Source organism: Anomaloglossus baeobatrachus, chromosome 4 (assembly GCF_048569485.1).
Source record: "Anomaloglossus baeobatrachus isolate aAnoBae1 chromosome 4, aAnoBae1.hap1, whole genome shotgun sequence".
In the NCBI taxonomy this organism is placed as follows: Eukaryota; Metazoa; Chordata; class Amphibia; order Anura; family Aromobatidae; genus Anomaloglossus; species Anomaloglossus baeobatrachus.
The window spans coordinates 659,876,591-659,887,959 of record NC_134356.1 but is presented as its reverse complement, the minus strand read 5'-3'; the positions used below and the strand labels follow the sequence as shown (position 1 = coordinate 659,887,959).

General features: G+C 44.9%; 1 protein-coding gene across 1 annotated transcript in view; it reads right to left on the bottom strand.

The window, feature by feature from the left end:
* Positions 1–525: 525 nt before the first annotated feature.
* The window catches only part of LDLR (low density lipoprotein receptor), a 36,837-nt gene continuing 25,993 nt past the window's right edge, over positions 526–11,369 (bottom strand). The window contains exons 9-18 of the mRNA XM_075346533.1: positions 10,956–11,127; positions 10,320–10,547; positions 9,364–9,482; positions 9,136–9,275; positions 8,885–9,026; positions 7,566–7,715; positions 5,087–5,329; positions 4,543–4,623; positions 4,209–4,369; positions 526–2,101 (exon numbers count right to left, since the gene is read on the bottom strand). Coding sequence (XP_075202648.1) covers positions 2,066–2,101; positions 4,209–4,369; positions 4,543–4,623; positions 5,087–5,329; positions 7,566–7,715; positions 8,885–9,026; positions 9,136–9,275; positions 9,364–9,482; positions 10,320–10,547; positions 10,956–11,127 — 1,472 coding nt within the window. The 3' untranslated portion in view covers positions 526–2,065. The remainder of the gene's footprint in view (positions 2,102–4,208; positions 4,370–4,542; positions 4,624–5,086; positions 5,330–7,565; positions 7,716–8,884; positions 9,027–9,135; positions 9,276–9,363; positions 9,483–10,319; positions 10,548–10,955; positions 11,128–11,369) is intronic.

Below are 11,369 nucleotides of genomic sequence, written 5' to 3'. Positions count from 1 at the left end.
CCAGACATGTCTACGGCTGCTTACGTCATAGAATGAATGGTGGGGAGAATGAATGGTGGGGAAGGGGCGACTGACTGTCCTAATTGCCATTTTTCCTCAACAGTTATTAATAAATCTATGTCCATCCTAACTCTCACTTAGTGGTAATTGATATTTCAAGTAATAATTGCAAATTAAGGCAGCGCGGTTAATGAACAGACTCATTCTGCTATATAGGTAGCACCACTGCGATTAGCTTTCATCGTTGTAACCTTGTACGAAGAATTAAAGCTTGAGAAACAGCCAAACTTCCCAGATTCCATACGTCAAAACTTTGTACACTACCATCATACCCTGTCGGATATGGGCTGGCGGAGAGAAAGAGAAAAATAAAAAAAATATATAAAAAATTATATATATATATATATATATATATATATATATATATATATCTATATATATATATATATATAGATATATATATATATATATATATAGATATATATATATATCTATATATATATATATATATATATATATGTGTTGTACATATATTTCGTGTAATATATATATATATATGTATATATATATATATATATATATATATATATATATATATCGTCTAAATATAGGGTGGTCCATAAATAGGTGGACAGAAAACTGGATATGTGAAACTGACTCAGTTTCCCTTAGCAACCAATCAGATTCCACTTTTCATTCTTCACAGACTCTTTGGAAAATGAAAGGTGGAATCTGATTGGTTGCCAAGGACAACAGAGTCGTTTTCACTTTACACCATGTTTGATAACCCTATTACGGACCACCCTGTATATACTGTATATCTATCTATGTATAGATCTCGTGTATATATAGGGTGGTCCAAAAGTAGGTGGACAGAAAACTGCATCTGTGAATCTGACTCAGTTGCCCTTAGCAACCAATCAGATTCCACCTTTCATTTTCTAAAGTCTGTGAAGAATGAATGAAAAGTGGAATCTGATTGGTTGCTAAGGGCAACTGAGTCAGTTTCACTTTACACTATGCTTGATAACCCCACTACACATACTGTCCACCTACTTTTGGACCACCCTGTGTGTGTGTGTGTGTGTGTATATATATATATATACATAAATATATATAAATATATATATATATATATTATATATTTATATGTAGTGTATATATGTATATATATATACATAAGTACATAAACATATATATCTATATATAGTGTGTATATATATATATATATATATATATATCTCAAAGCTGTACAAATAGAAGAGTAACAACCAAAAGCTCGAGAGAAAAAAAAAAAAGAAATACAAGACACTTGAGATAAAGAAAGTGCAATAGGAGGACGGACTTTCAGAGAAATGGAGAATCAGAAGCAAACGGTAGTCGGTTAGGCACTTGTGGGTGATTCGAGGCCTTTTTTATGGCTCGGGAGGGTGGAAAGCTTCCCCAAAAAAATGGCTGCACTCCCAACCCCCGAGATTAACCTCAAGGCAGTAAACATATCTGACGCCCTGAGGATACATCCACATTTTCGTATACGCTTCTCTCTGTGTTGCTCCTCATTTCTCTCCAGTTCTATGCTTTACTGTTTTTGTAGTGTTTTCGGAACAGTTTTGTGCTTTTAAAGCAAAAACATAAAGTAAACCCCAGCAGGATTATCACATTTAGTCCTTCATAGTCCCCTCCTAGTGCGTAGGTTTCTTGTTACTTCCCATGGTTCTTCCTCCACCACGGACCTCATCGGTGTAGTCCTTCATTTACGACGGGCGCAGGGAGGAGAGAAAAATGGCACGACTTCAACGGCACAGGTAACGTTATAAATAATTTTTCACAAAAATAGAGTAACTGCAGTCTCTGGACAATGTGCTCAGTGGTTTGTTTGGTAGAGTGAACAAAAAAAAAAAAAAAATAACAAAAAAAAATCTGAACATAAAAAATCTCAACAACTCCAGACTGCCCTGGATGGTGTCGCTGTGTGGACGGGTACATTTTTTGTGTTGTTTAGCAGTCATTGCCCCTGATATATTTGAGCAGCAGAGTTTGGTAATAGGCACGTCTGGTTAAGGTTTCAAGCCACGTCGTCTTCCAAGCTCACCATCTGTCTCTGTGGAGAGAGAAGAAACGGGGTTCAATTATGATGTGTAGCACACGCACACGCAGCTGTACACAAATGTTGTCAATTCCTCAATTTGGGTACCCCATATTGGCCCTGGGGCTATACGGCATTTTTGGCCGGGACACAAGTTTGCTAGGTATCGCTGCTACATCGCAATGCAGTACAAATAAATGGGCTCACAATGCAACACCCAATTCGGAAAAATAAAAACATACGAGGTTAGACTTCTTATGACTTGCTTGCAGCGGTTGCAGTACCCTTGGGGTCAGAATGCAACCCCATCCACTTGTATTGCACTGCAATACAGCAACGACACCTAGTAAAGTTTGGCCATACGATAAGTAGCTGCAGTATAGTTATCTGAATGATCCTCTTTTAAAGGGGTTGTCAACTACTTTTACATTTATGGCCTAGCCTTAGGGGCACTTTGCACACTACGACATCGCAAGCCGATGCTTGCGATGCCGAGTGCGATAGTCCCCGCCCCTGTCGCAGCTGCGATATCATGGTGATAGCTGCCGTAGCGAACATTATCGCTACGGCAGCTTCACATGCACTCACCTGCCCTGCGACGTCGCTTTGGCCGGCGAACCGCCTCCTTATTAAGGGGGTGGGTTATGCGGCGTCATAGCGACGTCACACGGCAGGCGGCCAATAGAAGCGGAGGGGCGGAGATGAGCGGGACGTAAACATCCCGACCACCTCCTTCCTTCCGCATAGCCGGCGTGAGCCGCAGGACGCAGGTAGGAGACGTTCCTCGCTCCTGCGGCTTCACACACAGCGATGTGTGCTGCCGCAGGAACGAGGAACAACATCGTAACATCGGTCCTTCCGAAATTATGGAAATGACCGACGCTGCACCGATGATACGATTTGGACGTTTTTGCGCTCCTTAATCGTATCAAAAAGAATTTACACACTATGATATCGACTGCGACGCCGGATGTGCGTCACTTTCGATTTGACCCCACTGATATTGCAGCTGCGATGTCGTAGTGTGCAAAGTGCCCTTTAGGATGGGTCATCAATGTCTGATCGGCCAGGGTCCAATACCCCGCACCCCCGACGATCAGCTGATCTCGGTCCTAGTGGCGGTAGCAGGAAATGCTCAGTTTCGGCACTACTCCGTCTTCTGGTAGCGTCAGGGTACTGCACATCCGCCTCCTATTGATTAGAATGGGAGGCGGATGTTCAGTATCAGAAGATGGAGCAACTCATGGAACTGTGCATTTCCGGCTGCCTGCTGCCGCCTCCGGGCCCCAGAACAGCGGATTGCGGAAGTGCTGGATGTCGGACCCTGGACGATCAGACATTGATGACATATCCTAAGGATAAAAGTAGTGGACAACCCCTTTAAGTCATTATATGCCTTAAAAGAGGTGATCCCACTTGGCACCCCCTGGTGGATCTCTCTGGTCAGGCAAACCATTACATGGTCATGCCACGTTTAAGGCTGAGTTCACATGTCCGTTTGAAACCAATTATTGCCGGATCCAGATTTTTTTTAACATGTCTATGGACAACGGATCCGTTAACGGATTGCTACTTAGCTCTCCGTTGTACTTGCATTTGTAACGGATCCGTTGTCTTCTTAACGGATCCATTACAAATGGACGATAAATAGAAATCCATTAATGAATCTGGATCCATTGGGAAATTCATTTCTGCTGGATCCGTTTTTTTAACATGGAAGCCTATGGACAACGGATTGCTATTTAGCCATTCTTTGTACTTGCATTTGTAATGGATCCGTTACAAATGGACGATACATAGCAATCCGATATCAGATCCGTTGTCCATAGACTCCACATGTTAAAAACGGATCCAGCCGACATCCGTTGTTTAACAACGGACAAAAAAGTTGTGTTTGCACAACTTTTTTGCAAACGGATCCATGATAACGGATGACTGCAGGACTTGTGTACATAGCCTAATACTGCAATGCTCCCAGTAGTGGCTGCTGCGGGGAAAATGAGCACCATGGCACCATCCGGCGCCGATCCGCTGATTTCCACAGAGCCTCCGGTGAGTGGTAGAATCACTTTACAGGTTTTCCAAAAATGGCAAATATGACATTTCCTTCTTAAATACTAACCGAAGGATAGGAGTATCCCTCCTGACTCCGACATATGTGAATCTCATCCTCCTCTGTTGTTTTCTGGTAGACGGGATTGTCGAAGTGAATGGTATTTGTGTTTTTCAATCTCCAGTTCCTCCATAGAAGGAAACCTCCAAATGCAACCAAACACAGAATAACTGGAGAAAAAAAGAGGATGGCATTGTTAGATTACTCAATAACAAATAGACTGATGTCTGGTTATATATGGAAGCATTGTGCATCAATACAGACGTCATTTGGAGCTCATTATCATATTTAGCTCCATTAATTCGTTAAACAGGTTGTTAATTCTGCAGTAAACGAAACTCACCGACAGGGATGACAGCGTAGATGGCGTTGGAACGAGAATGAGATTCTGCCGTCTCCATCTTCACGTCACCACTATTACCAGCTGTGAGCAAAGACATCATAATATTTAGTAAAAGCTTAAAGGGAGTCTGAGAGCAGCATGATGTAGGGGCTGAACACCTGATTCCAGCAATGTTTCACTTACCGAGCTGTGTGTTACTGTTTCAATAAAATCAGTGTTTTTATCACTGCAGGACTAGGTGTCTTGTGCCTCCCAGTCCTCCTCCTGCTCTGTAACCCCGCCCCCATCACTGATTGGCAGCTTTCTGCCCATCAGTGGTGTGGGCGGGGTTATACACAGCTCAGAATTCCAAGATCTGCAGCAGAAAAACTATGATTGCATCTAAATGACAGCAACCAAACCAGCAAGTAATACATTATTGAAATCAGGGTCTCAGCCCCTTCATCATGCTGCTGTAAAATTAAATAGCAAAAACCTTCTGATAAATTCCCTTTAATATATTAAAATAAACATAGAAATCTGTCGCACAAGGAAATAATTTTACCTGGATGTGAATCTGTAGCATTGGCAATTCCTGGTGTAGAGAGATTTTTCTTTACACTTTGTGTGGTCATTTTTCTAGTGGTTGTTTGGATAGTGGTTGTAGTGGATGGCGGCCTTGTTGTAGGCTGCTTGGGTTTAGGAGTAGAAGGCGCTCTAGTTGGGGTGGTGATCAGTTTGGCTAGAGTCGTACTCTTGGGAGCTGTGGTGGTCGGTGAGGTGACAGATGTATTGGTCGATATTGGTTCTGTAGAGAGAAGTATTATATATATAATTTTTTTTTTTAATAAACATTTTGGGAAAGGTTGGACCGGAATAAACTTGCAAAAAATTAAGCCACTTTTTAAAAAGTTGCAATTGATAAATCAGCCGCAAACATCTGCAAAATAGATGGCAAACAGCGGAAGAGCGACAGATAAAAAGTGTCAGATTATTAAAAGGGGTTGTCCACTACTCTTACATTGATGGTGTTTCCTTAGGGGCCCTTTGCACACTACGACATCACTAGCCGATGCTGCAATGCCGAGCGCGATAGTCTCCGCCCCCGTCGCAGCTGCAATATCTTGTGATAGCTGCCGTAGCAAATATTATCGATACGGCAGCTTCACATGCACTCACCTGCCCTGCGACGTCGCTCTGGCCGGCGACCCGCCTCCTTCCTAAGGGGGAGGGTTGTGCGGCGTCACAGCAACGTCACACGGCAGGCGTCCAATAGAAGCGGAGGGGTGGAGATGAGCGAGACGTAAACATCCCGCCCAACTCCTTCCTTCCTCATTGCGACGGGACGCAGGTAGGAGATGTTCCTCGCTCCTGCGACTTCATACAGAGCAATGTGTGCTCCCGCAGGAACGAGGAACGACATCGTACCGTCGCTGCAGCGAAATTATGGAAATGCCCGACACTGCATTGATCATACGATACCGACGCTTTTGCGCTCGGTAATCGTAGTTAAAACGATTTACACACTACGATGTCGAGAGCGATGCCGGAAGTGCGTCACTTTCGATTTGACCCCACCGACATTGAACCTGCGATGTCGTAGTGTGCAAAGGGCCCCTTAGGATAGGTCATCACTATTTGATCGGCCGCGGTCAGACACCTTACACCCCAGACAATCAGCTGCTCTCTGTCCCGGCGGCAGGAAATGCTCAGTTCCGGAGCTGCACAGTCTGATAGCGGCAGGGTACTGCACATCCACCTCCTATTCATTAGAATGGGAGGCAGATGTACAGTACCCAGCTGCGGCCACTATCAGAAGACGGAGCAGCTCTGGAACTGAGCATTTCTGGCTGCTGCCGCCGGAACCGAGAACATCGGTGGGGGTGTCGGACCGTGGCCGATCAGACATTGATGACCTATCCTAAGGATAGACCATCAATGTAAAAGTAGTGGACAAACCCTTTAATGTGTAGAGAAATGGGGCCTTAGAAGGTGAAGAGTAAAGCCTGCTTTACACGGGACGACCTGCTTTGACGGGGACCCGCCCCCGTCATTTGTGCGTCACGGGCAAATCGCTGCCCATATCGCACAAAGTCGTGAAACCCCCGTCACACGTACAGTACTTACCTGCTGAGTGACCTCGCTGTGGGCGGCGAACGTCCACTTCCTGAATGGGGAGGGACGTTCGGCGTCACAGCGACGTCACACAGCCGCCGGCCAATAGAAGCGGAGGGGCGGAGATGAGCGGGATGTAAACATCCTGCCCACCTCCTTCCTACCGTATAGCCGGCGGGTGCCGCGGGACGCAGGTAAGCAGAGTTCATCGCTCCCGTGGTGTCACACGGAGCGACGTGTGCTGCCACGGGACCGATGAACAACCGGCACAAGTAAAAATAAACGATATTATGAAACTGAGCTACGAGTACACGACTCACGATTTGTGAGCGATACTGCGTCGCTCAGAGGTTTCACACGAGACGACGTCATGTATGATGCCGGATGTGCGTCACGAAAACCGTGACCCCCAACGATGCATTGCACGATTCGTCGTCTCGTGTAAAGCACCCTTAAGGCAGAAGGGTTAGGAGACCTTTAGCACTCACATGAGTTCACATGTCCTGCTTTAATCATCCGTTAGAATGGATCCTGCAGAGATCCATTGTGTAAACACACCTTTTTTTGTCCATTGTTACATAACTGATTTCTACAGGATCTATGGTGTTTGTTTTTTTGAAAATTGGAGTCTATGGAGAACGGATCCAATAACAGATCGCTATGTATCTTCCATTTCAAACGGATCCTGTAAGCAAAAAACAGATCCAATGAAAAATGGATGGCTCAGTAACAATCGGTCACGGATCCGTTCTCCATAGACTCTAATGTTAAAAAAAAAAAAGAATCCTGCAGAAATCATTTAACAACGGATGAAAAAGTTGTGTTTGCAGAACTTTTTTGTGAATGGATCCCTTCTAACGGACGATTACTGGACAGGGGAACTCAGTCTTACAAAGGTTGCGACTAATAACTTTAAGGAGAGACCGTACCTTTTCCGCAGCTCCTCATGTCGGCTCCGAGGTGCTCTCCGTCAGGACAGGCGCAGGTATACTTGGGGGAATGCGCGTTGATTTGCGGAGCTGGTAAGCACAAGTATTCACATCCGCCATTCTGAAGATGCAAATGGCACCAGTTTTCAGCTGAAATGGACACAAAAGCAAAAATGTGTTATGTTTATATAATAATAATAATAATCTGCAAAGTTTAGCTGTAGTTTTAGTGACATGTAAGAAATTTTGATCAGTGGGAATCTGGATGCCAAGACCCCCGCCAATTGAGCTTGGTGTCCCTTCGTCGGTGATCAGCTTTACATGACTATCCCCTGAGATGCAGACATAGTGATGCACACTTTTTGGGACCTCGACTCTTTGAGGATCAGCTGAGCAGAGGCACTCACAGGCGAAGGTGCATGAGTGATGGCAGCCTCAGCATCCGGACCTTTAACCAATCGAAATTTCCAACGTGTCACAAGGCATTGTAATGATCGGAATCTCTGCGCTGAACACAATGCACCATGTAAGGGGTCACAGAATGGGTAAATACCGTATTTTTCGGATTATAAGACGCACTTTTCCTCCCAAAAATTAGGGGGGAAAATGAGGGGTGTGTCTTATAATCCAAATGTAGCTTACGAGGACGTGAGTGGTGGAGAGGGGTAGCAGGAGGCAGGGGCAATACTGCGGGAGCTGTGCTAGAGGCTGCGGGCAGGGGCCATCCTAAAAATGTCGGCAGTGCGGGCTTCAAATAATGGCGGTCATAGTCGGCGTGTGCGCAGATGGAGCTCTTGGCTCAAGATCTCATCTGCGCACATGCCGCCACTGCGACCCATTGATCTCCCAGCAGTGGACTTAAGAAAAATGGCGCCCGGAGGTGGCGCGTGCGCAGATGAGATCTTGGCTTGTCATTGAGCCGATAGATAGCTCAATGTACGCATGCACTGACTCCGGGCACCATTTCTTTGAAGCCCGCACCACTCACAGTTTAACAGTGCCCGCAGGGAGCATCTGAAACAACTGCAGCAGCGCCTGCAGAATCAGCCTGTTTCACCACCGCCCCTGCCTCCTGTGCTCCCGCTCCTCCACCGCTGCACCGGCCCCTCCAACCCGGTAAGACACCACCAGATTTTAATACGGATCTCATTAAATTTTCCTAAATTTGGGGTGCGTCTTATAATCTGGTGCGTCTCATAAACCAAAAAATACGGTATGCCAGCTGCACCCAAATACCAGAGATCATAATGCCAGCCTGGCATAAATCCCACCTAACAGCAGATCCCATCCCCCCCCCACCCCCTCCCCTAATGTCATACCTTCAGGCTGTCCCCTGTTGTGATACAGGACGATGTCTTCTGGCGAGAAGAGATTTTCTGCCACCTTTTTGACTTGCTCTCCGGTCAGCCTGTTAGCGCTGAATATGGCTTCATTGTCAAGATCGGTCCAGAAGACCAGGTCCTTCATGAAGCAAAACAAATGTTGAAGAGCGTTAACAGAGGGAAAACTGTAAGTGAAATATCTGGAATGAGTACAGATATTTAGGGAAAAAAAATTGAAAAAACGGTACCTCGAAAATGGTGAGGCCGAATGGGTGAGATAAGCAATGTTCATTGGCAATAACGATCCGTCTGTTTCCACCAGTAACGTCAATGCTGGACAAAGTGTGCAACTTAGAGTCCACCCAGTACAGTCTCTGATGGTCCAGGTCTAAAAGGGAATACAATATGCATGATTAGTAATGTCCTGTATAGATTTTATCTGACTTTTGCACCATCCCCATGTTCCCTGCACTCACCCAGAGTGATCCCATTGGGCCATTCGATATCATTGTTAACCAGAGTCTGTCGGAGCGCTCCGTTCAAGCCACCCTTCTCGATTTTGGCAGGGAAGCCCCAATCGGTCCAGTACATAAACCTGAAAAATTAAAGAAAGGAGGATTTAATATAGACATGAAAAAAATATCACAAATGTAATGTCACGGGGTAAGGGGGGATAACAAGGAACTGATGCTCCTAGACTGGCCCTAGCTGTCCCTAAACCCAGAGATACTTTTAATGGTGAAGATGTCTGGGCCGCCTTCCTAGCCCTGATCTATTTCCCCTTCTCCCCCACCCCAGGGGAGGACCGGGACAGACGTGATTGAACCCACATATAAAGACAAAACCAAAAAGTCTATCACACAGCTAGCACACGCAGAAATATAAGACAATACGTGATAAGGAGTAAAGAGTATGGAGGAAATAACCAGATGACGAGGGGACACGAGCGGCACACAATAAATCACCAGCAACAGGAACACAATAGCACATAGCCTGGTTTAGCAAAAGCTATAGTTGGCATGTGAAGACAGGCTCCACCATCTTAAAAAGGCGGGAAGGAACTGTGATAGGTCTCCCGACATGTGATCCAAAAGGTAACCAGCAGGGTAGCAGAGATTAACTCCTGTAAGCCCGTTTACTAATAAACACACATCTGGTTAACGCCCGAGCCTGCATCTGCCACCAATGTGTGGAGTCTGCAGTGATAACATCAGATGCCACCATGACACTTGACGAGTTTAGAGTCAAACACCGTGTGACGTGTATAAGTCGATAGTCGCTGCCCTTTTCAGCTATGGCTAGACTCTAACTCCTAGGCCGTCATTGCATGCTGGGAGTTGTAATATTGCAGCAGCTAGAGTGCCTCTTTAATCTAATGAAAGGAATTCCCTGCTTAAAAAATGGGAAAAAATTAAAATGAACAATTCTTTACCCTTTAGTGGGATCCACCACAATGTCACGCGGCTTTTCCAGACCTTCTTTGAAGAGTGTTTTTCTCTTGGACCCGGCAGTATTGGCCACAGAGATGCTGCTGATGGCGGAGTCTGTCCAGTACAGGTTGGCATGGACCCAATCTACCGCAATACCGTCTGGGGCGAAGATTTCATTACCGATGACTGTCTCGTGGTGGGAAAAATTATGAGCCTTGTCCATTAAAGCACTGTAGGGGGAATAACGGGAAAGATTAGTCTTGCAGTAATATGTAAATTTCCATAAGCAATGAGGTCAAAGTATAAACAAACACAATTTGCCCAAAAGGCAAGTAGAGGTAGCCTAAGTAAAGATCTTTACTTTTATTTCACAATTAAATGGCTATCCTTATAAAGACAGACAGGGATAGGATGCTAGGGATTAAAGTTGGCAGCGGACCAATTGATTATTATATTCCTATGTTTTCCTAAATGACTAGTATCGCCTCCTACCCCAATATCTGCTAATTAAAGTTCCTAGCTATCAGCCTACCTGACATGTTTCGCCATGACTGGCTTCATCAGGGACTAAGGCTATAGTACTTTTTGGTGAAGTATAAACAGATACAAGGGACAAGGACAGATGTCGCTCTCGTTACCTGTAGATTTTCTTCTGGGATAAGTCAGACCAATAGATTTTATTGCTTGCAATCTCCATATCAAGGGCTACTACATTCTTAAGTCTTGGGATGAAACTTGTGTACTCTCTCCTGTCCAGCGTCATCTTCCTCACCTCGTGCCGGTTGGTGAAGAAGAGGGAAGCCACTGTACCTAGAGAGCGAAAACAACAAAAAAAAACACCTTTAAAAGCTGGTCCAATGTGCAAACAATAAGAGATGGACATATTTAGTGGGGTTTCTATACAAGAACCAGAGAATGGCTTCCAACTCATCCGACAAGTCATTATGTAATGCAGGTGAAAAGTGAGGACTTAGCTTCTGAAAAGGCATAAGGGTTGCGAAACTAGAACTTTTGCAAATATCCTCTTTAAGAATTTTTTTTGTATTGTACTC